This window comes from Haliotis cracherodii, unplaced genomic scaffold (genome assembly GCF_022045235.1).
Source record: "Haliotis cracherodii isolate W230 unplaced genomic scaffold, xgHalCrac1.p SCAF_14, whole genome shotgun sequence".
Classification (NCBI taxonomy): domain Eukaryota; kingdom Metazoa; phylum Mollusca; class Gastropoda; order Lepetellida; family Haliotidae; genus Haliotis; species Haliotis cracherodii.
Window position 1 is genome coordinate 1,251,642 of NW_027266269.1, and position 26,946 is coordinate 1,278,587.

Consider the following 26,946-nt stretch of genomic DNA (forward strand, 5'->3'; position numbering starts at 1 on the left):
ATGGAATTCCCTATAATGACCTTCGGTATGATCTGTTTCGTGAATAAAATTATATTTGACATAATCTAACCTTATAGAAGTACTCAGTACAGTTGTTGTTAACTTGAGACATTTCTCATTGAAAGTCAACCACATGTTGAAATCAACTGAGCGGCATAGTTGGTTTTGCCCCCGGTTTTCAATTTCATTGTTCAGGGCATGTGTGAATCCTTTATGGCGATAGCAGGAATATTCTTGTGTCGCAATACGTGCCACATCTATATCAGTGTCACGCTGAGGTTTGATAACATTATTATACCTGCAGTGATATGAAGTACCTTGAGGTCAACGTGCACTATGACTCAATCCGCAACTGTTCATAACCTGTTCATAATGTATACATCTGATTTCAATGTCAAGTTTCATTGATGATGACTTGAAACAGTCACGAACATGGCATGTTGACATACACTTGGTTTTATGATGATATTTTATTTGCTTGTTCTGGATTCGATCCCAAAATTGTCATCGCACATGATGATGCCATAAACATTGCCAGGAAGCCAATTCCTCTAGACGCGTGATGAAAACATGTGTGCACATCATTGCTCACTGTGTGGAACCCGTCTGCCAGGCGTTTAGCTGCCATTTGAACACACATTTCAGCAAATCGCACCTACTACTTATTAACTTTGAGTTGCTAATAACATCAACCACTAATTTACCTGAAGTGGATCATGACATCAACGACTGATCTACCTGGAGTTGATCATGCCATCTACCACTGATGTACCTGGAGTTGATCCTATCATCAACCACTTATTTTCCAGGAGTTTGGCATGCTATGAATCACTGTCTTACCTGGAATTGATCATATTACCAACCACTGAATTACCTGAAGTTGCTAATGACATCAACCACCGAATTACCTGGAAGTGTTCATGCCATCAACCACCGAATTACCTTGGGTTGTACCTTCCATCAACCACTGGTTTACCTGGAAGTGTTCATGCCATCAACCGCTGAAGAGAGAGATGAAGTTGCCTTGTGATTACCGACATGGAGACTCACTCACTCACTCACTCACCCACAATTGCTTCCATATGAATAATTATACCTATCGTTGGAGGTTTCGCCACACGTGCACTCACGGTTTACGGGCAATACAGCGGGTGTTTCAAACGTCCAATGCTCTGAAGTCGAAGACAAGAAATGCAATGTTTCATTATGGATAACGGGAATCGAACCTGAAATCTGTCATGATACGTTTAGGTTTGTTACCTAGTTGGAGGTGATGAAAAGATTTTCAATACTGCACATGCTTTTTCTCGTGCATTATGACTCACTTTGAGTCCCTCGTCCAAATATATATAACCGAACTTGAATGCCCGTGGTTCGAATCCCACCACAGGACTCGGAAATGTTATGGCCGCTACATTGTCGCCTAACGTGGGGCTGAACACGTTCATATTACATTTGACTAAATGAGTCTCAGTACCCTTCTATGCGGGCCGGTTCGCGCCTTCTGTTGACGGGAAAGTATGTAGCAGGGCGTGGAGTCATCTAACGTAGTGTTATCATCAATACACTTTGGAGCCACTGATTTATCAGGAGTTGATCATGTTATCAACCGCTGATTTACCTGGAGTTGATCATGTCAGCAACTACTGACTTACCTGGAGTTGATCATGCCATCAATCACTGATTTCGCGGGTGCTGATCATGTCAACATCCAGTGATTTACCTGGAGTTGAACATGTCATCAACCGCTGATTTACCAGAAGTTGAACATGTATTCAACCACTGATTTATCAGGAGTTGATCATGTCATCAACCGCTGATTTACCTGGAGTTGATCATGTCATCAACCGCTGATTTACCGGGAGTTGTTCATACCATCAACCACTGATTTACCTTGAAGTGTTCATGTCATCAACCACTGATTTACCTGGAGTTGATCATGCCAGCAACCACTGATTTACCAGGTGTTGACCATGCCAACAGCCACTGATTTACCAGGAGTTGATCATGTCATCAACCACTGTTTTACATTGAGTTGATCATGACATCAACCGCTGTTTACCGAGAGTGGAATCAATCACTTACAGGCATCCATGACACAGCATTCACCATACTCTTGAAACTGACAGTGTCATGCACACTAGCACATTAGATAAAACACCTGGAACACGCCCTGACTGTTTGAACTGTGCCCTTCTCTATGGCTACCATATCAGCTAAGTACATAGTTAGTGCACGTCGATCCATATGTGTATTTTTGCGACTCCAATGTCTGCTCCGAGAGATTTTATAGATCACAATCTGTCACAGGCCGTGGTTGAGGTAGGAAATCACAAGCCCCTAAACTAAGGGGATTCGTCTTGACCAGCTGTAGTTGTAGCTTCAATATGGCGAACACATTTCATTTCAAAATGGACAGCCAAGAGCTTGAAAAACAACAGATTCGTATGTTTTGATGATGGATTGAGAAATGTGTCAAAACAGTTACCATTAGCATAGGAAATCTCTATCAACGCGAAGCAAGGGTAAAATTAACTATTCATATATACCAACATAGAAACTTAGTTTATTGTTTTATTCTCCGAATATACAGTATATGTAATGATCTTCAGTACCGTTGATATACATAGAAAACACATCAACTTAAACAACTTGATAAACACTACCTTGTCGACTAAAATTATTATCATCACTTTTTCAATATTCATATTCATGACAGAAAAAAAACTATGAGATACCACAAATATATATAAGTGCATAGCATTATTGTGAAAGAAAAGCAAAAAATATTCACTTCAACATAAACAATGTTTTCAGTTACATGGAATGATTTGAATGTCGAATACAGTGTGAAACAACTACTACAACTACTACAACTACTACTACTACTACATCGTAGCAATAACATATTTTACTATGTGACACTAACTTCACATAAATTTGCATTGTGAAACATGTTCAGTCGAGAATACCTAATACTATCAAACTATGTGTGGAAACGCTTCATTACCAGGTGTTAAGCTTTCTGTCAAAAACACTGTCCTGTAAAAACAACCAGGTGGTTTCATTTGCTAACACAACTCGTAAAACCCCTTTTAGTACTTATTGCGCAAGAGCCTGTGGGGACCGGGTTCATTGCTTGCCCAGGAAGTTATCATTACAGCTTGATCCCATTAACCAAATAATATCACTCATATAGAAGAAGCTAGTCCATCCTGAGCACCTCTACCGTTGTTAATACAAAGACGGGATACTCAATAACCATATAACTCCTTAAATCAGCTTAAGCATACATGTCATACTGTCATACTGCATATTTGCCTTCAGACGTCTGCTGACCAGTTCTTCTTTGACTACTTGCACTGGAGGGATGTATTGTGTCATCAGTGACCTCACTGTGGGCAGCATAGACCTAGTGTGCTTGAAGGAAAACTTCTGATCTGGCAAGTAAGTCTGATTCTGAGGTGGAGTGTTACTGTGTTCCAGTAGACCAACAAACAGACTTGAATTCTTCAAATATTTCTTGCGGCTTGTGCACTGTATGGTGAACTTGTGATTTGTTCGAACACCAATTCCAGTCATTGGCGTCCATTGTCTGTTATGGCCTTTCGTCAACTATATGATGTGTTTTGCTGTGTCCTGATCGAGGATATCCACTTCAAACCAGTCCATCATTGGATCCGCCCTTGTTCAATGCGCACTTACTCTAGTTTTCCGGTAGCATTTCTGGAGATTTGTTTTCCAATCCCATTGTTTGTAGTTCTGATCTAATTGCACACAGAGTTTTAACACCGAATACCTGCTCTGGTTCAAGCTTCTCTTGTGAACTTCCCAATCTCTGATAGACTCTGCTGCTTGTTTTTCTCCTTTATCACCGGACATCTATTTTGGTGTGCGTGTTCAGGGGTAATTTTAGGATGCAGCTCATGGAGAGTGGTGTTTCAAGTTGTCCGAATCCTGTATGGACGTCGCTGAAGATTTCCATTGCTTTGTGCTGAGTGAGGTCTCCTGCAGTGACCGGCATAGAAACTGTCTCCTCCCCTGTGACATTGTCACCTAATGCTTCCTTGCAGTTTGCTGCAGCAAATGCATATTCATGAACGGTCATCATGTTGTCTTTATCCTTATTTAGGTCATGGCCCGTCTCTTTCGTCACGCCCAACCTGGTACAACACAACAGAGAAGGTTTGCCTTCCATATTTTCCTTACTCAGAACATGGAATATGGCTTTTGTTTCGCACATAAAAGTGATCTTGCCCACTGGTTTGAGGACACCATTGGACCTCTGAATTAACTTGTCTGTGGGATATCCTGACGAACGCAGTTCTTCAGCTTTACTTACCTCACCAGTCTTAGACGTTGATGCTGAGTCTAACTGCACCTTAATCCACATAAACTCGTCTCTCACTACAGAGAGCTATAATTCCGCAAATAACTTGTCCACTTCTTATCTGACACTGAAGTTATGATGTTATAATAATAATGGCTTGTGCCACACGTCTTCCTCACTTGTGTAGACTTCCTGTTCACTTTACAAAGCATGTCTATTTCTTTGATTCGACAATACTTACGTGCAATGTGTTCTTTTTAGTTGCACAACTTTGCATCTGCCCCTCGAATGACTTGGGAAATCTCCACAGTACAGACAGTGTCCCTGCTGATTCATTTACTAGGTTGGAGCGTGTTTGAATCGAAAATTGGTTTGTAACTGCTGTTTGCATTTCCTTTTATCTACACTGAACCCTGATTTGTGGTTCGTCCCCTAGTCCAGTTTACTTGTCTCCGATAAATTCCTGCCAATCTCATAAGTCTTTTAGTGTTCATGGATGATTCATATTCTTTTATATTCCTGCAACCTTCTTCATCCCTGTGAACATTTGTGTTAAGCTATGCCTGTAGCGTTTCATCTGTCAGTCCAACTATACAAAGATATCTAGTCGCCTGGTCTCAGAAATCTCCATACTCACAGTCAGCAGCCTGTTCTTGTACCCTACTCTCCCAGGAACTGACACTTTCTCCTTTGTTTTGAACATTCTCCCCACATTTGTTCTCTCGACTTGTACATTGACACTGTTTCAATAGTACTTTAGGAGAGCGTTAATAATTTTCACTGGTCATTGTTATCCATCATCTGATAAATTCAACACTGGCAATGTGGCTCTAAGCGTGGCCGTGCAGAGCGATTCATTTTTCCATTGCGCTTTTGTTGCCGGTGATTCCCAATCAAACGTGTACCCTTGCTTAAGTTATGCCATCCACATACCAAACAATAGTATGTCATCAACACTCTCAGTGCCTCTCGATCGTCAATCCCTTCTTGCATGCGGGTACGGGAAAATTAGCTGCCGCCATTTTGGTTTCATGCACTTGGTCATTATCTTGCCTGTCACAATTGACCAATCATAATTTTTGTGTTTCCATTATTACTATGACTTTTTACAAACCCCAAGCAGTACTTTCAGAAAACATTCGACAGTTCTGTAAACGTCCACGAAAAGAAAAAACAACAACAGATATTACGAAGCATAAAATTCGTAAGCAATATAGACAATAGATACATACCAATTTATTGTGACATTTTGTCATTCGTGTCAGTATTGGCACATATATCTATCAGCCGATGGAAATCCACGAAAAGCAGTAAATTTTCCTCTTAGCTTATCAGAAACTCGAGATTCAAGGATTAATGCAAATCTCGCCTATCTCGGCTGTTTAAAAAAACACTGATATATATATATATATATATTCATCAACATATTCTAAAAAATGAATTGAAAGTGTATGTGGGGTTCCTACATTTTGTTCTGTTTGAAGAACATCATTATTTTTGGCCCATGGAATTGTACCCTATTTACTCTTGTACTTGTGTTTGACAATGCTGTGTGTATATTTCACATAAGCGAAATTATGTTTAATGCCCTTCCTTTCCTGTAACCCCCTCCATGGTCTATTGGTAGAAGGTCCGCCTGGAAAGCAGAAGGTCCGGGGCTCGATACCAAAAGATGTCTCTCGACATTAAGGGGCTAAAACAAGGATTGGTTGGCTCAGAGTCAGTATACTGTGTCTGAGGGGGGTATTCATGTCAAACTGCAGCAGGGTATCTGAGTGGGTTGGCATCAGTCCGGACGAGTACAAGCAGCCACACACACACACACACGTGCATGCACGTCGCTATATAAGTGCAATAATCTTGGACGCGACGTTAAACCAAATTTCACCTCACCTCACCTCTTTTCCTGTACTTAGCTGTAAACATATTTTAGATGCAGTCTCAAATAATGCTTTTTAATTCTGAATAGTACAGTTATTATCCAGTAATAATACCCTCTAGTATAATTGCAGTATATAATAAGTAGTATGCAATGTGTAACCGGGGGTCTTCTTTACCTACGTGAGATGGAAAGGTATAAAAAGAAACTGTGGAAGCAGCGCCATCCCCACCATAGGGGGTTTGCAAACCCTCCCACAAGAAACATAACACATTATTTTTATCGAAGTGACAGTTGACCTAACCAATATCTAGCTATATTCATCTTTGACTCTAATGTTATATATGACTTAGCCAGGTGCTATATCTACCCTGGACGAACACAATTCATAATCACTTCCTTTTAATTCCACCACAAAACATATGGTCAACGCATTGCGGTTTAGAAAATGAGAGCACTATGCTTCTAACTACATCAATGCAAACATAGCAAACACTTTCAGTTTAATAACAGCACTTCCAATTTGGGAAAACATGACCAACTTAGTCCAAGTTTCAAACAGAAAGTTCCTCGATTAGACAGATGTAACTAACAAGTTGCAGGTGTCGAGACTGCCTTAGATTTTATGTATACCAAGTTTCATCACGTTCCGATCATAAAATGTCCAGCTTCATCCATTCATATGTCAGAACAAAATCCCCAGAGGTATCTATGATGCATATCAGGTAAAGACCCTCTCTCATACATGCAAGGTGGAGAAAAGTGATTGTGTCAGGGAAGATATAATTTGAGCAAATGTAAGGTTCAAAGTTTCAAATGACAAGTTTGACCCCTGGTGTAAAAAATATTACTTACTGTTTGGGTGGGCAAACGTATGTAGTTGAGATGTTCGGAAATAGTGTTCCCATATCTAAATGCATAAACCTCCTGCTTAGTGCATCCATTGGCAAAACTGACATTGCAATCACGTTAGCAGTCACAGAAACCAGGATACTGTGGTCTTGTGTGTGTGGGGTGGGGGTGGGTGTGTGTGTGTGTGGGTGGGGGGGGGGGGGAGGTTTAATAGTGAACAGATGACAGTACTTATCAGTACTTATATACACTTTTGAGTACAAACGGCGAGGTGGGGCAAGTTTTCCGTTATATAATGCTAAGGTACTACGGGGAGTCCTCTATCTGTCCTAGAGCACACCCAAAGTATCGAGTTCAACGAACAGCAGATAAGTGTAACTTGTCACTGAAACCCATGGTTCATGGTTCATTTCTGTGTGAAATCTCAGGTTACTTCCAGATTGAGTAGCAGTGTTGCATGAAGTATAATGGTATGTGCACATGTTTTAAACATAATTGTTTAACACAAGACGTTAATGGTGAACGCTCCTTCGATTAGATCATTTAATTTAGTTTTGGTTATTTTTCACTACTGACTGTGAACTCGCACATACTGACATATTTGGATGTTAAACGGTTGGATATAATATACAAGCTTGAATAAAATGCAAATTGAATTATGAATTGTCTCTTCCTCAACAGGTAGTATTTGAAAAAAAATAGCCATATCTTCAAGCCATGCTGGCGCCAGGCACGGTCCTGATATTCAGTGAGTTCATCCTTTCAGTACATCACTGTGTTTCAAATCGATGCTTTGACTAGACGAGAACTATTAATGAAACAACAACAATATGTCCCATTTACCATAATATTCCTACAATAATGTCCCTGAAATGTTGTACGCTGCACTAGATAAAATGGAATGGCAATAATCCTGTGATAGTATTATGATTACAGGTCATGTTGTACATTAACAAACACATGTGCATAACTGATTTGTCGCAAGACTGTTTTTAAGAAATATTGTAATCAATAATGCAATTATTGCACGTAATAGTTCAGTTGATGTAAACAGAAATGAAAATGCTACTTTATACATACTGCAGCAAGTGCAACATGCACATCGAGACAGTATCAATGTTATGTGTTCCTTTCTAAGTTTCGGTCATGTTTATTCCTGACAGTTTCAGCAGCACTGACTCATGCAGTCACAGCATGTGAGTGGGGCAAATATGGGGAGAATTGTGACAAACGCTGCCCCCCAAACTGCCAGGTTAACCTACAGAGGAACCTCACACACTGTAACAAGGAAACAGGAGAGTGTTCCGATGGATGCATCACTGGATGGTATGATCCTCAATGCGACCAACTGTGCAGCAAGAACTGTCTGGACAACGTCTGCAATCATGGGAATGGACACTGCACAAGGGGATGCAGTGGAAACCAAATAGGGGATTTCTGTGAGGTCACTGAAGGTGTGGGATGCTAACCGGTTTCACATTGTTAATTTGTCATGTGTTTGATTGGCACCACACATAAGTTGATTGATGGCACAATAGAAATTCTGATTTTCATGCAATGATTCCTCAGTGCAAACAACTGTTGGGTTTTGCAATTTACACCAAAAAAAATAAAATAAATTCAATATCATCCTTCGTGTTAGAAATATGTTTGTGGTTTCTTTTAGTCTGAATTGTATATTATCTCATTTTGTATAACGCCTCACTCAGCAACATCTGCAGTAAATAGGTCTTACCGCACATTTGATCCCAAATGGATGTGGTATGTTCCTGAATGAGTACTCATGCATACAAAATCTGCTTGTATCAAGTAACTTAAACAAAAGTTTAACAGTGGTTTCATTGTTACGTATTTGTCAACCACTAGTACATATTATCTACCTATTTGAACGAACACATAAATCATTAAGTTTATTCATAATTGTACAATATTATTACAAAGCAAAACGTTACAACAACATTGGAATTTACCATTAATAACATACTACAAGGGAAACCTCCATTTATCACGTAAACTATATTAACAAGATGACTCAATTGTACAGTTGTACATGGGCAACGTTTATTTCGACAGACGTCAAGGTCAAAACAGATGAAACAACAGGACTGTCAACGGCACACGTCGCAGTGATCATCATAATCCCCCTTGTGGCCATTATTGTTATCAACGTCGTAACCGTCGTCATAACACGTCGATGCCAGGGAGACAACAGGTAAGTTAAACAGCATTTCATATAATCTTCATGAAAGCGTGACTTGCATTTCTAAGATTCGTTCTGTGTACTCTCACACAAAGCCTGCATGGTTTAAAAGAAGATGACTCTGTGATAGTACTAAGACTAGGGTTTAAAAATACAAATGCAAGTTATATTTTTGTTGCAGTGAATATACGAGTCATGATGAAATGTTATTTTTACTGTCGAGAATGGTCACGGTGGGGTTCTAATAAATGTACTCAGTTCTAATACATTTTGCAAAACAGGTTATCATTTGGAATTACCCCGTACTCGATGCCACAAGTGAAAATCTGAACAACGCCAATAATATAAGCAATGTATTAAACACAGCTTAAATACCCTCTATGTTTTTCCAGTGAACCATTAATAATAATTGTTCTTTCACATACGTATGACAACGATTGTTCCTTAGTAAAGTGGACATGAATGACATCTTGCCAGCGCTGTCTAATTGATGTTGTTGTTTTTGTTTTCTAAAGAGCTGTTCCCATAATAGGTTTATCTTTACATCTCTTACAATAAACGTCTGGATAACCTCAATGTCACGAGATGGTAAAACAATTCGAGTTTGTGGGAAGGCGGATGAGACAGTCGTGATTCCTTACTATAAACTTACGTCTTGGGACCTTTACATCAATGGACGTATAGCGTACTTGTTATCAACTTGATGACCATGGTTGTGTTTATCAAATTACTCTCAGAACTAATGATATGTTCTTATTAATTGCAGAAGAAAGTCAACCGGGAGGCCTAAAGGTAACATAGCAAACAACATTAGAGGGTTAGATATCTTCACACATGGTAACTGCTACTGGGTAATTGCCCCTGGGAAACCGCTATTTTGATTCCCAAATCTGCATCCTGCCCCCTGGGAAACAGATTCCAAAACCTTTCGAAACATCGTCACTATTTGAAATTGACTCAGAAATATATTACCAGTTGTACTCGAACAGAGGCCTGCTTTAAGTGAACCTATGTTAGTAGGATATTATGCTTGTGGGTTGTTGTGTGTCTTTGGTCGATTTTGTTCACGATGGGAACAGTAGGCCTAAACTTACATCCAGCAGGTACATGTATATTTACAACTCTAGAATTGTACTCAGTATGTCATTGTCCCACAATGATGGATGAAGGCTGATTTTATGCAACACAACAACAACCATAGGTTTTTTTTAGGTTTTTTTTATAGTTTTTTCAAATCATTTTTATTCCAGTTTCAATGGTTACATACACAGTGATATATACATATATAGTATTATTAACATTTTGACACCGCTTATTTGGAGGATAGACCTTGATCCTGTAGGATCGAACAAGATGTTCTGGCATGAAAGTAGTTAACACCATATTTATGAGCAATCGTAGAAAGATAATCTAATAATAGAAGAATAAACAGTACCATATTATAGTATTGTAATCCTTATCTTGGAAAAAACATTGCAGTCTTTCTTTGGCAATAGAGTCAAAGAGATTGGAAACAGTCAATAATAACACACAGTCAGCAATCTATGTAAGATTCAAAGCATCATGTAAACCATAATACAATATCCACTTTTTGTTATAAGTGCTAAGCTTATTATTAGTTTTGCTGACAGATATTCCAAATAAATAGCATATTTTAATACTTGTTTAAAAACGTCCAATGAGGGTTTCCTTTTCTTTAAACTAGAACTAAAATTCTTAGCTAACATAATAATATGATTATTTGCAAGTTTTGCACTTATTTCATCAAAACATACATTAAATCTTGTAAAAGGTATATGATTTTTTTCAACAGAATTCAAGAAAGACTCCAAGGTTTGCCAGAATTCGAACACATATTCACAGTCATAAAATATGTGCATCAAGTTTTCTTTCTCTATCTTGCAAAATTCACATATATCATCATCGACAAGTTTCATTTTATAAAGTTCTTTTTTTGTATATATCATTCTATGCAGAAATCTAAATTGAAAATCTATCGATTTTACATCTCTAATGTCTTTTCTAAAAGAGACAAAACATTTAGTCCATTCTAAGCATTCACCAAATTCAATTTCCCATTCCCTACATATTTTAGGTTGTGAGTGAGAAAAAATAAGTTTATCATAAAAGAGTTGTGAACCTTTTTTTACAAATCAATAAGTCCAGATAACAAGGAAGAATATACATGTCAAAGTGTAAATCTACATCAAATTGTTTTTTAATTGCTGTTTTCAATGCTTGGGGAATATAAAAAAAAACATTTGTACCTAATCTTAGTAAATCTTTTACTGGAATGACATATTGTTGATATTTTTTATGTTTAATACATTTACTTAAAAAGGAGATTTTTAGAGATTTCACAAAGTTTTAATATCAGGCATTCTTAGTCCCTCATGTTTATATTCTCTCTTAATAGTTTCTCTTTTTATTTTATCTGTTTTTCCATTCCAAAGAAAATCAAAAAATAGTTTATCTAATTTCTTCATAAAAGCATCAGGCGGATTTGGGAATGCCGTGAATATGTGAACTAGCTGTGGTAAAGCAAGTGTTTTAATAACTGTAATTTTCCCAATGAATGTTAAAGCCTTTTTCTCCAGTTTGCTAAAAGTTTATTGATATTTTCTAATATTTTACGAGTATTATTTACCCATAAATATTTTAATTGCGGGTTAAGAATAATACCTAGAACTTCAAAGTCTCCAGTGTGCCACTCCAAGTTGAGCTGATCACATATTTTTCATCTACTCCCAGTGAGGGCGCCTATCCATAAAGCCTTTGTTTTATCTATATTACTTGTTAGCCCTGACATGTGGTAAAAATCGTTAAGTGTTTTAATTACAGCATTAAGACATTCTGGAGTACCATCTAAGAGTAGTTCAGTGTCGTCTGCATATTGACCAAGGTTATGTTCTTTTCCATGCATCTCTATACCTCTAATGTTTGTATTCTCTCTAATAAATATGCTTAGGATTTCAGCTACTAGAATAAAAAGATATCGGGAAATGAGATCACCTTGTCTACATCCTCTTTCATTTTCAAAGAAAGAGGAAATATGGCCATTTTGTATGACACAGGACGAACTATTGTTTATAAGCATATTTACCCAATCAAAATTTTAGGATCCAAAACCAATTTTTTTAAGTACGTCTATTATGAATGATTTGGAAATTGTATCAAAGGCTTTCTCAAAATATATAAGAAGAAGAAGCCCTGTTCTATTTTGTTCTTTTAGATGAAAAAGCAACCATAGTTAGCAAGATGCATTTCTGTTATCTCCTTCAGTGGCTGATGTACAGAGTAGGGTCGGGTTGGTGGTTGATGTTAGTTGTATCTCTTTGGTCCTCATTGTAACCTACTCTTGTAAAGGTCCGGGATATAACTGGTCTTCAGCAACACATGCTTGTTGTAACCTACTACTGTAAAGGTTCGGGATATAACTGGTCTTCAGCAACACCTGCTTGTCGTAACGGTGATCAGCATCCCTGACGTAAAAGGTGCATAGCGTCGTTCCCCATTTGCTGAGATCACTAGATTATCTGTTCACAATTATGTACAGACCAACGTCACATAGCCCCGGGGAAAACCCTCGTCCTCAGGGTCACTCACTTCAGGTAGACAAACCACACATAGAACACGAATATATGTCAGAATCAATATACATTAACACTTTCACTTTAATGCAAAGACACTATTATTCAGTTGAATTGAGCCTATTGACACATTCCAAAGTTCATTTTTTGGACATTTCCAAATTTGACACATCAGTAACAAATATTTATAGGCGATGCATATCCCTACTTTAACTGTATCAGTCATTACGTGACGTCAACTCACCCAAAACAGTAGTCAGGCCTCTGCCAATATTTGAGTCATAACAGTTGTAACAGTTGCATAAGGCGTGTTTTCAACTATCATGAACACAAACTCCTAACAATAACAGACTCTTTAGTTTCAACAAGATCAGCAATGGTACTCTCGTGTCACTATATGTTCTGGGTCATCGATCACTTGATTGTCTGGTTTGTTTACAGGCTGACGTTGCATGGCAGGGGTACTGCTGTGTTGCGTCAGGAAATACATACTTACTTTTGTTATGCAATTTGTATGAATGGCGGGTTCTACCGGTAGAGCAGGACATCCTCACCCTGTTCGCGAACACACAATTGCCCTTTACGCCAAGTTGAATCTGTTTTGGTAGAAAATCTAGGCGGATTATTCTCTTCCATTGTCAATGTATATTATATTGATGAGCCTACCCACTGACTCAGCACCATCTGGAAGCTTATTATCTCCAATTCCACTGAATCACAAAATAGGTTACGTTAAATCTTAAAATTATTTTTAGATTAACTTCATATTAATATTATCGCATGTTATGCCCTTATGTGCTTTTCCTTTTCTCTTTTTCCAGCTGGCACTGACCCTGAGAATCCTGAAGACGTGCCTTTACTGTCAAGTAGGTAACCATAACAACAGAATTGTGTTGTAACGATGACGTTATATGTATTCTCACATATTCCGTAACATTGTGTAAGGAAAACTAACATCAATAGAATTTGACTTGATTTTCACATTGTCAATGCCTAATGAAAGCTTACCTTCAGTACTGCAGTTGTATTGAGAGTGAGTGAGTGAATGTGGTTTTGTGCCGCTTTTAGCAATATTCCAGCAATATCACGCCGGGGGACACCAGAAATCGGCTTCACACATTCTACTCATGTCTGGAATCCACCCCGGGCCTTGGGCGTGACGGGCGAACGCCTTAACCACTAGGCTACCCGACCGCCCCGCAGGTGTAGAGACGTAGATGATGATGGCGGTATATGTATCATAAGTAGTGCAGCAGCAGCTGGGGTTACAGGACACAACATGCTACTGGTGAACTCGTGTGTACACTAATGAGTTGGTGGTTGCTGATTCCCACCTACATTCAAGGACATTTAAAAATTGGGAGAATGACGCATTAAAGTATGCGTCATTGTGCAAACAAGTAAATGTCATTTGTTTTGAAGGTGCAAAAAGCTCCCCATAAACTTGATCTATGTTGCTAAAGGTGGATGCATGTGAGTATGTGAGACTGAAGGAATATATTTACTATCAAAGTTTTTTTGTGTGGTTTATTTGAATCTTGGAGTTATTCCCCATGGTCCCTAGTGAGGTGATCTACCTTCAGTTGCTGGCGATCAATAGCCCTTTTTTATTATGCAATGTTCTGTCTAGTGGTGTATTTTTATGGTTCCATGCTAATTTTAAATCATGCTCTGTGATAAGTCTAGTGATTTACTGTCCCTTGTTGACAGGTTTTTATAGTTTACATGTACTTATTATGTTTATTATGCCTTTGAAAGTCACGATATGGCCGAAGTATTGCCTATGTGACTTTAAATTTTACCTCACTCACTCACTTTGAGTTATTGCATTGGACGTGCATTTTCTCAAAGAGAAGGCATAGCGATAAACCAGGAGTGCTTATACCTTTGTTCCTGAGGTTGATACAGGAATTGAACCTTCGAAGTTCTACTGTATTAGGCAAACACTTTCAAAACCAGAAGGGATGTCATTAAACCGGGAATGCTGAGCCATAGGGCTTCGTGTTTGCGGCAGGAACATACTTTCCTGTTTTAAAAGTGTACCACAATGGACATGTACATATTCAAACCAGAATAATGTTACAAACCGGAAATGTTTATACCTCGTGTTTGGAGTGGCTTAAGTCATTTCACAACATTATGATATCAGTTAGGTCCTCTTCCTCCACACTTAGTGAAGTGAAACTGTTCATTAGATAAGGTAATATTGGGAATTATTTTGGCCAATGAGGACAGTTCGATGACAATATGCTCTTGAGTAAATTTGATTTTAAATTAGACAGACAGAGTTTAATCAGTACTCATGGCCTTATGGATAATAACACAAAAGCACACGATACATTTCATGCGCGCAAAGCCTTAATATGATCTAGGAACATCTTAATAGTTTGTAGTTTAAACGTTATTAGAGCCACGGAGCTTTGGATAGAAATAGGCGAATACATTTAAGAGTTTCCTATGCAACCAGTGGACAATAGAGATATGCACGTCACAGCTGAGCTGTGAGTGGGTAACACTAAAAACACATGATATTCGTCCTCGATAAGGTTTACATTCTTATCAAGGCTGTACAGGCACAGTTGTTCCTTACGCTGAAGTCTTCGAGTGTCTTCCACTTCCAATTGTTAGTCTGAAGGTGTTACATCTGAATCTTAAGATAATTATTTTGTAATACAAGGGGTTCAGATGATGATAAACATATATCAGCATTGAATAAGAACTTGTATTGCGAGTAGTATTGACATTTATGAAGTGCATAGGGATAGGTGCCAAGTTTGGCAGAGAGAGTCATGTAATCTCTTTTTAAAAATATGTAAAACAATTTCATGTCACTGATTTCCTGACTTTACCATGCAGAGGTCCTGATGTTGGTTGCTTAAGTTGAAAATAATTTGGCTACGTTATACCTTGCAAACAATGAAATGTGAATTCCTACGATATATTGAAACAGTGTAACAAGAAGGTGGATATCGTGTTTTCATGTGTACATACAAATATATTTTTTTCAGCAGGACTTTCCATCGGCAATAATCAAACGAAAGAGGAGTATGCAGGTGTCATGGAGAGAGGTGGGAATAAACTTTATTTTTGTTGTGCTCATTGTAATCTTGCATTCTGATTAGCTGAATTGGTCACGTTATACTGCATTCATCTCCCAATGAATGTAAAAACCTCAGCCGCAGAACACTATTACTATTTGATGTCAGGGAATCCCAATATTACAGTAGAGGGAATAGTCCTCTATTTCTCCACATGACCTTTAAGCGACATTCGTGCATATGCATGGTCCACAATGAATGAAACAGGAGGCTCCCCTGCCTGTTGTTGTTCGTTTGCTTGTGCCTAACATCAGACAAAATATTCCGATTAAAACTGCTGATGAATCAAGTTACGGCTAATGATACGAAAATCAAAAGTAAGCATCAAAGCCATAGCTTAAAATAAACATTTTAACACCCGCCATATTTGACCCATTTATGTCCACATAATTCAGTGTATCAAATGTCAATGGGGACGTTGTGGAACTTGTGAATATGTAGTTGAAATTTCATGTATAAAATTCACAAAAAGGAAACAGTTTCACGTGTCCTCTAACCTGCATCTTCAACAATACATATCAAGATGTTATAAAATGCCAAGGGTGTCATGGCGAGCACATTGGCGAACAGGGTGCTTATCGTACAGAATGCACATCCCAAAACAGCTAAATATAAATTGTCGATGCAAAAGAATAATCATTCCAGATTTTCCGCCGAAATATTCCATTTGACGTGTGGGGTAAAAATGAATGTGAAAATTATATGAATGGAAGTAAGTTACGACACCAGGTGTTCGCGAAAAGGGTGACCACGCCCTACCCTACCAGTAATATCCGCCAATTCACAGGATGTGCGTCAAAAAGGTAAGTATTTAAAGCCTGACACTGCAGAGAGGTACTCCTGTCATGAACAAAGCGCTCAACAAATATGCAGCTGGAAAGGAAATATGATTTAAGACATTCTTTTTTTTTTAAAAATAATGAATACTGCTATTAGCATGCATAGAGCCAAATACAAACATATATCATTGACATGTTGTGTCCACCTGTAAGTAGATAATTATAACATGGTTGAACAGGCACTATCCCTAAAGAGAAAACTGATAAAACTGAAGAAAAGGTGAAATGGGATTTAAGAGTATGAACATGTGTGTGTGTGTGTGTTTGCTGCTTGTCGTAGTGCGGACTAATGCCGAAAAGTGTTAACCCAGTGAGATACCGTAGTTTAAAATGAATTCACCACTCCGAGCCGTCCCGTCGTTGTTTTAGACATGGTGAGCTCTCTTAGCGTCTTTTTGTATGAGGAATCGAACCCCGAACCTTCCGGTCTCCAGGTAGACATTCTACCGCTAGGCCGCAGAGGCAGTGTGATACAACTGAAACATATAGAACAATGTTGTGTATATTCTGAATGTCTCTTTACCTGTGCTGTTGTACACTGGTGAATATCACCTCTTTATAATATACTCAACAACAAAAGTTACTGTGTCAAAAATATTTTAGTGTATTTTTCAAACAAGTAACCTTTTTTTTAAATATTGTAGTACATGTATGGAATCACTTTTATGCAAGCCCCATGCATTTCACCACCCAAGAATGGGTATAAATACGTGTGCGTTAACGGGATTCCATATGCATTGTTTAGCATCGTGCTGACAGCAACCACTCAGAAAAACAACAAAATTACACAATTTTTCAACACTACAAAATGCTACGCCTGTCCGAAAATGAGCGTCTGCGAGCCATTTGTATGCTTGAAGCAGGATCGAGTCAACGTGCACATAAACACCACTTGATGTTAATGGCAACGTTGGCAACAACGAATGCAGTCAGTGACCATGTTCGGAGTGGCAGGCCACGCGTAACCAATAATCGACAAGACAACTGGATTCGAACAACACACCTACGAAATCGATTCCAGCCAGCAACAGTGACCTCAAGAAGCATCCCTTGCCTTCGATGAATATCTTCTCAAACCGTACGTCGTCGCCTCAGATGTGCAGGTATTGTTGCTAGAAGACCCGTCAGACGTCCCATTTTGACAGGAAACCACCTTCAAGCACGTCTACAGTGGTGCAGACAGCGTCTACGCTGGACGGCCATGCAGTGGGGACAAATTCTATTCACTGACGAGTCTGGTTTTCACCTCAGTCACAGCGATGGAGGGAGTCGAGCGTACAGACGTCGAGGTGAACGTTACGTCAATCATTGTGTCTTGGAAGAAGATCGGTTTCGTGGCGCAGCATTATGGTATGAGATGGTATTACAGCAAGACAGAGGACCCGTTTGATAATGGTACATGGACATCTCAATGGACAGCGCTACCGCCACGAGATCATCATCCCTACCGTTTTTGCATCGTCATGGCCAAGGCATTACCTTTGAACATGACAATGCCCGGCCTCATATTGCTCGACTTGTTCAGGATTCTCTTCAACAAAACAGCATGAATGCCATCCCCTGGCCGGCTCGCTCCCCTGATCTCTCACCAATCGAGCACAAATGGGATGAGAAGGATCGGCGTCTTCGACGTCAACCATGTGTTCAACAGGCACTCCAGAAACTTCGAAACATGCTCCAGCAGACATGGACAGATATCCCACAGGACTTTGTGCGACACCTGGTCCATTCAATGAGACGAAGATGTGCTGCTTGCATCGCAACCAGATGTGGACACACGCTATCGATTTGTAAATTGACACGTTGGCATGTTCATGTTTTTTTCTGTTTTTTTAATGAAATCACACATTTTCTGAAGTCAGTGTGGCAAATTAAACCATTTGAACACTTACAGGAGTCTTTTATCTGTTGCAAAACGAAATTGTTTCAGATTTGGTAAAAACATAACTTTGCATTAAATCTTATTCAAAGCCACAGGGATTTTTTTGTTCAGTATATTATATGTGTATGATATATAAACGCTATATGTATATATATATATATATAGATAACTAAATGAGTCCGCGTTAGAATCCATGTTTATTTATGTGTTGTGTTGTGTATTTCAAATAGAATCAATCTAGAGAAATAAATCGTGTATTTCAAAACGTGTCTAAATCGCTTTCGCTCGTAAGAAACGCCTTGAATAATGCGTGTTGTAATACAAACGGTGTCTATCCGCAACGAGCGTAGTCATTTATTTATAATTGACTTAAACGTTATAAAAAAAACATATTGTAAAAAAATGAGGGTGGATTAAGATGGCTTATGGATGGCTTATGGATGGCCTATGAGTGGCTTATGGGTGGCTTATGGATGGCTTATGGATGGCTTATGGATGGCTTATGGATGGCTTATGGATGGCCTATGGGTGACTTATGGGTGGCTTATGGGTGGCTTATGGATGGCCTATGGATGGTTTAGTAATGTCTTATAATTACAACATTCTCAGCTGATGATTCGATCATAGAAAGTTTTCTCAAGGTGCTCACTGGAAATAAAATGTGGTGCTTTCTCCAAGATGAGATGCCGATTCTAAATTCATGTTCATAAAAACAGTTATGTACACAGACATCACCAAGTTAGAAACATCTGCATTCAATGAAAAGTCGGCTTTTAATTCGGTTCAGTGAAGGCCAACCGTGAGGGGAGCCCGCGAGACGATCTCGTGACGTCATGTTGGCTGTGTGATTTCATACAAACCAGCATGCTATTTATCTATATGTAAGTAGTCGGCGATGACTGTTGGTCTGCAGTGAGGATCGTTCGACATAATGTTTTGTGTTTTACTGATGCTCTGAACCTCAATAATTCCACGACACCCACACGTGGACAATGCAAAGTGAGAGTCATTGCACTATCTTTATTTCAAACGTAATTGTTTGCGAGTTCTGCTTTTAGCAACAGCAAAAACTAAGGGCCGGAATTGACTTATTCTAGTAAAACACGTCAATGGTTTTTTTGCATCTATGGTGTTTTGTGAAAAACAGTAGTGTCGATCGGGAGCCTAGGGGTTGAGTGGACCCTACAGATTATGATTACCTTGTCTATCCATTTTGTTTTCTGAATGTCTCCATGTTGTCTTCCAGGTATGCTGGAGTGGGAGATCCAGAAGACAGAAGAATTATTTGAAGAGACTGCTATCTACAATAAAGTCAAGGAACGTTTAGAGAACTTTAGACATGTGACAATATCTGGTGCTTCAGGGGAAGGAAAAACGTCAATGGCGCTGAAGTTGGGGTCAGAATACCAGAAGAAAGGGTATGAACTATATTTTGTCAACAGCATTTCAGAATTCAAATTGTGTAGTGCAAGAAAAGGTAAATATACGTGTTTCATATTTGATGACATATTTGGAACAGTTGGTATATCAACGGATTCACCTCACCTCAGACAGATTTTAGGTATTCTCAACTCTTGGCTGGAGCAAATGACATCTGACATTTCTAAACCCTTCCAATCTAATGGAAAACGTAAGTCGCATTCAGCTCAGAGAGAGAGAAACATGGGAAACGTTCATGTCATATTTACCACAAAATCATACAATCTTGAGCTGGGAAAATCACACTTGGGAGTAAAAGAGTGTGTGTTTTTCAAAGGAGATTCGGTCATTGATCTTACACAGACTGAGTGTCGCTACACAGTGGAAGAAAGGAAACAGATGTTTATAAAACATAAACAATATCACAGTAACAGTAGTTATTTTGATTTAGACAAAATATGTGGCATTAAGGATCAACTGTTTGGCTTCCCGCTCACATGCAAACTGTTCTTCAGTTTTCCCAAATCACATGACCAATATGAAGATTTTTTTCAGACGCCTTTAACTTATCTCAGGGCAGAACTCGAATATCTGCTAAACGAAAGGAATAACAAGTCAGCAGCACTGATCCTGATGTTGCTTTGTGAAGGTAACCTGAACCTTTGCCATCTGGAATCAGGCAGTCAAGCTCTGGAGAAACATCTCTCCACAGTTTCAAGTGTAGTTGGTGGTGTTGACCGTGCAGAGATTATCAGTTGCCTGAAGGGATTTTTCGGTACATTTTTTACCAGAAGAGACAATACAAGTTTTTCACACCCAGCAATCTATGATGCCTGCGCCTTTGTCTATTGCAAAATCAATTGTGCATTTGTATTACAACACTGCAGCATACACTTCCTGTATGAACGTGTTCAGGCCCAAACAGTACCTGCATGCGAGACTGATGAGGATAGGCATGTCATCTATGTATCAGATGCCTACAATGACATCATTGCTTCAAGACTGGCAGGGGCTGTGAGGGAGGGGAACTATCGGATGTCTATCATGCATCCTATTTTGGAAAGACATGATGTAGTGGATAGGATCCTTGCTGAACTCAAACCCACCCGGACTGATACATCAGTGACAGATGAACATAGCAACAACATGTTTCATTATGCCTGCTTCTCAGGAAATATATACCTTGTACGTCAACTTCTTCCTTTTTGTGACATCAACAGTAAAGGAACAGAGGGTGTCACACCAACAAGCATATCCGTGCTGCTTGGACTGGAGGATTTTTTAAACTGCTTGTGTCAAAGGAAGCTGATCTCACACTCACTGATGACTACAATAACACTACACTTCATCTGGCATGTGAAGGTGGAAATAGGTCGATTGTAGAATATCTACTGCCATCATTTGACATTAATAGTCGGGGACAATATGACAGAACACCGTTAATGGTTGCAGCTGAGTGTGCAAAGAAGGATGTTGTCGACCTGCTTGTGTCAAAGGAAGCTGATCTCACACTGACTGATGACGACAATGACACTGTACTTCATCTGGCATGTGGTGGTGGAAATAGGTCGATTGTAGAATATCTACTGCCATCATTTGACATTAATAGTCGGGGACACTATGACAGAACACCGTTAATGGTTGCAGCTGAGTGTGCAAATAAGGATGTTTTCGACCTGCTTGTGTCAAAAGAAGCTGATCTCACACTGACTGATGATGACAATGACACTGTACTTCATCTGGCATGTGAAGGTGGAAATAGGTCAATTGTAGAATATCTACTGCCATCATTTGACATTAATAGTCGGGGACAATATGACAGAACACCGTTAATGGTTGCAGCTGAGAATGCAAATAAGGATGTTTTCGAATTGCTTGTGTCAAAGGAAGCTGATCTCACACTGACTGATGACAACAATGACACTGTACTTCATCTGGCATGTGAAGGTGGAAATAGGTCGATTGTAGAATATCTACTGCCATCATTTGACATTAATAGTCGGGGACACTATGACAGAACACCGTTAATGGTTGCAGCTGAGTGTGCAAATAAGGATGTTTTCGACCTGCTTGTGTCAAAAGAAGCTGATCTCACACTGACTGATGATGACAATGACACTGTACTTCATCTGGCATGTGAAGGTGGAAATAGGTCAATTGTAGAATATCTACTGCCATCATTTGACATTAATAGTCGGGGACAATATGACAGAACACCGTTAATGGTTGCAGCTGAGAATGCAAATGAGGATGTTTTCGTCCTGCTTGTGTCAAAGGAAGCTGATATCACACTGACTGATGACGACAATGACACTGTACTTCATCTGGCATGTGAAGGTGGAAATAGCTCCATTGTAGAATATCTACTGCCATTGTTTGACATTGATAGTCGGGGGCCACATGGCTGCCAATCACTCACTCACCCATCACTCACTGGTGCAGACAATGGTACTTTACTCAATGCAGCCAGTGAAGTTGGAAAAATTGACATTGCTAGACATGTTATTGGTGACTTTGACATCAACTGTCGGGGGAACAAAGGTTGGACACTAGTAATGAAAGGAGCCTCCAGTGGGAATAAGGGTACATTTGATCTCCTCCTGTTAAATGGAGCTAACCCATCACTCACTGGTGATGATAATGAGACTGTTCTCCATGCAGCCTGTGACGGTGGAAACATTGACATTGTTAGACATATCATTGGTGACTTTGGCATCAACGCACGAGGAGAGAATGGCCACACGCCACTGATGCTAGCTGTGGGTGGAGGTCACACTGATGTAGTTGACTTCTTGGTGGACCATGGTGCTGACGTCAACATGGTGAACAATGGTGGAGATAGTCTCCTCCATTTGGCTTGTGAGGTCGGTAACCTAGATATGGTGAAACGCGTAATATCATATGTTGATATCAACCTCAGAGATAACTTTGGTTGGACATCGTTGGCAATGGCAGCTGTGGAGGAAAACTTTGCTGTTTTTAAATATCTTAAAGGCCGAGGAGCAGATGTGACACTGACAGACAGGGCAGGAGATGATGTGTATACCCTGGCCCTCCAGGGAGGATGCAGGGGAATCATCAAGGAGTTAGGACGAGAGGAACATTCAGGCAAGAGCATCACACCATGGAATCAACTGATGAAGTCACTGGTGACATCACAAGTGGACTACCTAAAGACATATTCACAACAAAGTCCTGACCTTGTTCAGAAAGATCAATTTGGAGATAGCTTACTACATCTGGCCTGTCGAGGAGGCAACAGACATTGTGTGGAGTATCTGCTCCCATCCTATGACATCAATGTCCGAGGTCGCTATGACTGGACACCGGTGATGATGGCGGCTGTGTGTGGACATGAGGATGTCTTCCAGCTGCTGGTGTCTCACAAGGCAGATCTGTCTCTGGTCTCAAATACAGGAGAGGGTATCACCACTCTGGCTCCACAGGGCAACAGCGATGCCATTGTCCAGTACTTATTGGAGAAGTCTTAAAACACACGTGATGAAGCTTATTTGCAAGTAGTTGTGTCGTCGACTCTCATTCCTAGATAATACTTATTTCTTTGATATATTGGGTTTCAATGATATTTTGATTCATTTATTCAATTTTGTCATAAAATTTGATTTATTCACTTTTTTTCTGAATTATTAAAGACAATATTATACCTATTATGTTTATGAACGTTGTCCAAAGTGAATCAACAGTTTCACTGAGTTATAAATACCCTTAACAGTCATTCATGGACAATACGTAACTGTATGCAAGATTTGTCACCTACATGTATGTGTACTAACGGAGAAAAAAATAACTGTGCTTCATATAAAGTGGTGTAAATGTTTATGCCATTAAATATAACAGCACCTTATTAAGTCCTCTGTCTGATCAATGTTTTATCATACCAAACTCATTGACAAAACCCTTACCTCGTAACACGAGACCGAGCGACACGCCCTTTACAGAACTAATATACATATAATTTGCGTTGATGCAGAGGAGGAAGTGATGGCGCGTTAAAGACACACGATGATTTAAAACAACCTGGGGAATGCTGTCCTAAATGTCAACCGAAGATTGGCCCAACTAAGCTGGGCACAATGTTGCAGAGGTCTGCATAAACAGACGGCCATGACAGTGTCAATAGTATACCGTCTCAAAGAGTATGTTACAACACGTGCTGCAACGTGGCGTTCTGTCCCCGTTTTTGCACAAAGGGTAGCGTACGCCGTTCCAATTGCCAGTAACACTGACGAGTTGCGTTCTCCCATGAGTTTTGAGGCGTCGACATCCCACTAAACTTGCAAACCTAACCTAACGATATTGAGCAATGCAAGCGTCGCTGACACGTTCATCTGGACGCATGTAGTCCCGTGTACGACCATTAGATACGTCCATATGAAACCTGGACTCACTTGTGAACAATATACTGTCCTTTCGGGAGTTCGGAAGCAACATTGGGCGCATCGCTGGGACGTCGGCAGCGGATGTTGTGCTCCCTCAACCGGTTGGGAATGGTTTGAGCTGTTAATCTGGCAGTGTGGTATCGATTACGTAGATGCACCAACCGAATACGACTGCCTTGCTGACGTGAGGTCACACGTGAACGACCTTCATTTACGGATAACAAAAGTATGTCATGAACACCTAATAGCATTGAGTGCTGTTAACATTTGAAAACAACAACAGTGAAGCCCATTTCTGATGTCCCCCGCCGTGACGTAAAACTATTCTCACTCACTCACTCACTGAACAACAACACTAACTTGTGTATCTCTCCTCATGCTAACTCATTCAAAGTGTGTGCACGTGTAAACTGTGCATTATTCAAGTTCAGAATAAATATATATTTATTTAACTTTATGTGAAGCACAGTCACATCTATTCAGTTGGTATATTTGTTTTGCCATAATAATTGTTTTGTTGACTTTGTAGAATATAGTTCAATACAATATCAGCATAAAATAGCTGCTATGGAATTGTATTCATAAATGAATAGCAAGTTCTGCTGTGTACATAACTGTTTGAGATGGTTAATAATATGGAAGGTCGTCTGACATTTAGTTGACAAGACAAATGCCAAGTGATGCATCGCAGGAACAAGTGTCTCATGCTGTTGTCGGGTAAAAAGAATACAACGCATGTGCTAGAAAAATTACAGGACAAACACTGAACACTTATTACCATCGTAGATTCTAACAAGGACCAGTCTTGTGACAATCGGAAGTTTAATGCTTCTGGATGTACTAGTTGTGTTATTGTCATACCCTCTATAGTTTTGAAGTAGTAGTAGAATTAATTACGCTAGTGGCAGTGAATTGTACATATTGTACATAGTTTGAACACTCTCAAGTTGTTTGTGTTAGTGTCCGAAGTCGGGATGACTGGACACCGGTAATGGTGGCGGCTGCGTGTGGCCATGCTGATGTCTTCCAGCTACTGGCGTCTCACGAGGCAGATCCGTCTCTTGTCTCAAACACAGGAGAATATTTCCCACAGGGGCTGTGGTGACGATATTGTCAAATGCATAGGTGATTAAGTGTAGCTTGCGAAGTTTCTTTGATAGTGTTGAAAACATATCTGAACAAGAACCTTTTTTCAAAAATCATTTGTTTTATATTGGGATGCATACCAATATAGATTGTGCACGGGTTCCTGTGTGAGAAGCATTACATATGTAGAATATGTTTGAAACAAAACATTCGAAGATAATTTCTGTGTGACTTGTGACAAGGGCTGGACACCAGTGATGAATGCAGCAGCGATAAGGTTTGACGTTGTTTTGTTTGTTGTACTTGGAAAAATAATGTATAAGTTAAAATAATGTATATACTATGAAGCCTAATCTGAATTGCAATGACACATAATATCACAAAAAGCTTTACACTGGGCACATGTATAACAGAAGCAGCTGTATTGCAATGACACATAACATCACAGAAGCTTTACACGTGGCACATGTATAACAGAAGCAGCTGTATTGAAATGACACATAACATCACAGATGCTTTACACGTGGCACATATATAACAGAAGCAGCTGTATTGAAATGACACATAATATCACAAAAGCATTACACATGGCATATGTATAACAGAAGCAGCTGTATTGCAATGACACATAACATCACAAAAGCATACACGTGGCACATTTATAACAGAAGCAGCTGTATTGCAATGACACATACCATCACAAAAGCATACACGTGGCGCTGTATCAAAATGTGTGAAATACAGCTTCCGTGGAGGAATCCATGTTCAAGGTACCAGGGCCACCACCAGACAGTTTACTCCTTCTTGATGGTGAATGCCCAGCACTGTGTACACCCACGAAACAAACAGTAGTACCTGATACATTATAGGGGCTTCCAAGCATGATATATACTATACTTCATAACAAGGACGTTTTTCTTGCGATTAATTGACAGTTTAAGAATTGCAGGTTGTATTACGTTCTATTTTATTTCTATGGTGCTTTACCATCACTTTCCCTCCTTGGTGGTGGTGCTCTTATTTAAAACTAAATGTTTCAAAATATTCCCGACTTTCAATATTTAGATTTGGTCATAGACAAATAACTACTCAATCTCGTCCCATTTGTTCACAGTTTTAAGTTTGTGGGACATAAAACAAGAAAGGGATTACTTATTAACTCCAATGTCATTAACAAAATCAACAAATAGAAATAGTAGAAAGCAACTCTGTTCCATATATAAGCATTCAACATCGAGTAAGGAGCTGCGATGCTACAAACAAATTGTCTCTACCATATTGTGTTATTGTAGTTTAGATATACTTTGTAATTAAATCAGGTGTTTGTCTTGTGTGATAAGTGTGCAGGGTAACTCAGTCTAAGTGTAACAG

The 26,946-nt window shown here is 39.3% G+C and overlaps 2 protein-coding genes across 2 annotated transcripts; both read left to right on the forward strand.

Annotated features, from left to right (window-relative positions):
• Window positions 1–8,399: 8,399 nt before the first annotated feature.
• On the forward strand, window positions 8,400–21,107 carry LOC139461299 (uncharacterized). Its single transcript, XM_071242925.1, has 6 exons — window positions 8,400–8,500; window positions 9,106–9,273; window positions 10,028–10,053; window positions 13,673–13,717; window positions 19,917–20,300; window positions 20,977–21,107. The coding sequence occupies exons 1-6, from the start codon at window positions 8,400–8,402 to the stop codon at window positions 21,105–21,107; spliced, it is 855 nt and encodes a 284-aa protein (XP_071099026.1).
• Window positions 20,243–26,696, forward strand: LOC139460910 (putative ankyrin repeat protein RF_0381). Its single transcript, XM_071242390.1, has one exon. It carries the CDS (start codon window positions 21,532–21,534, stop codon window positions 23,578–23,580), a length of 2,049 nt encoding a protein of 682 aa, XP_071098491.1. The 5' UTR covers window positions 20,243–21,531; the 3' UTR covers window positions 23,581–26,696.
• Window positions 26,697–26,946: the final 250 nt, after the last annotated feature.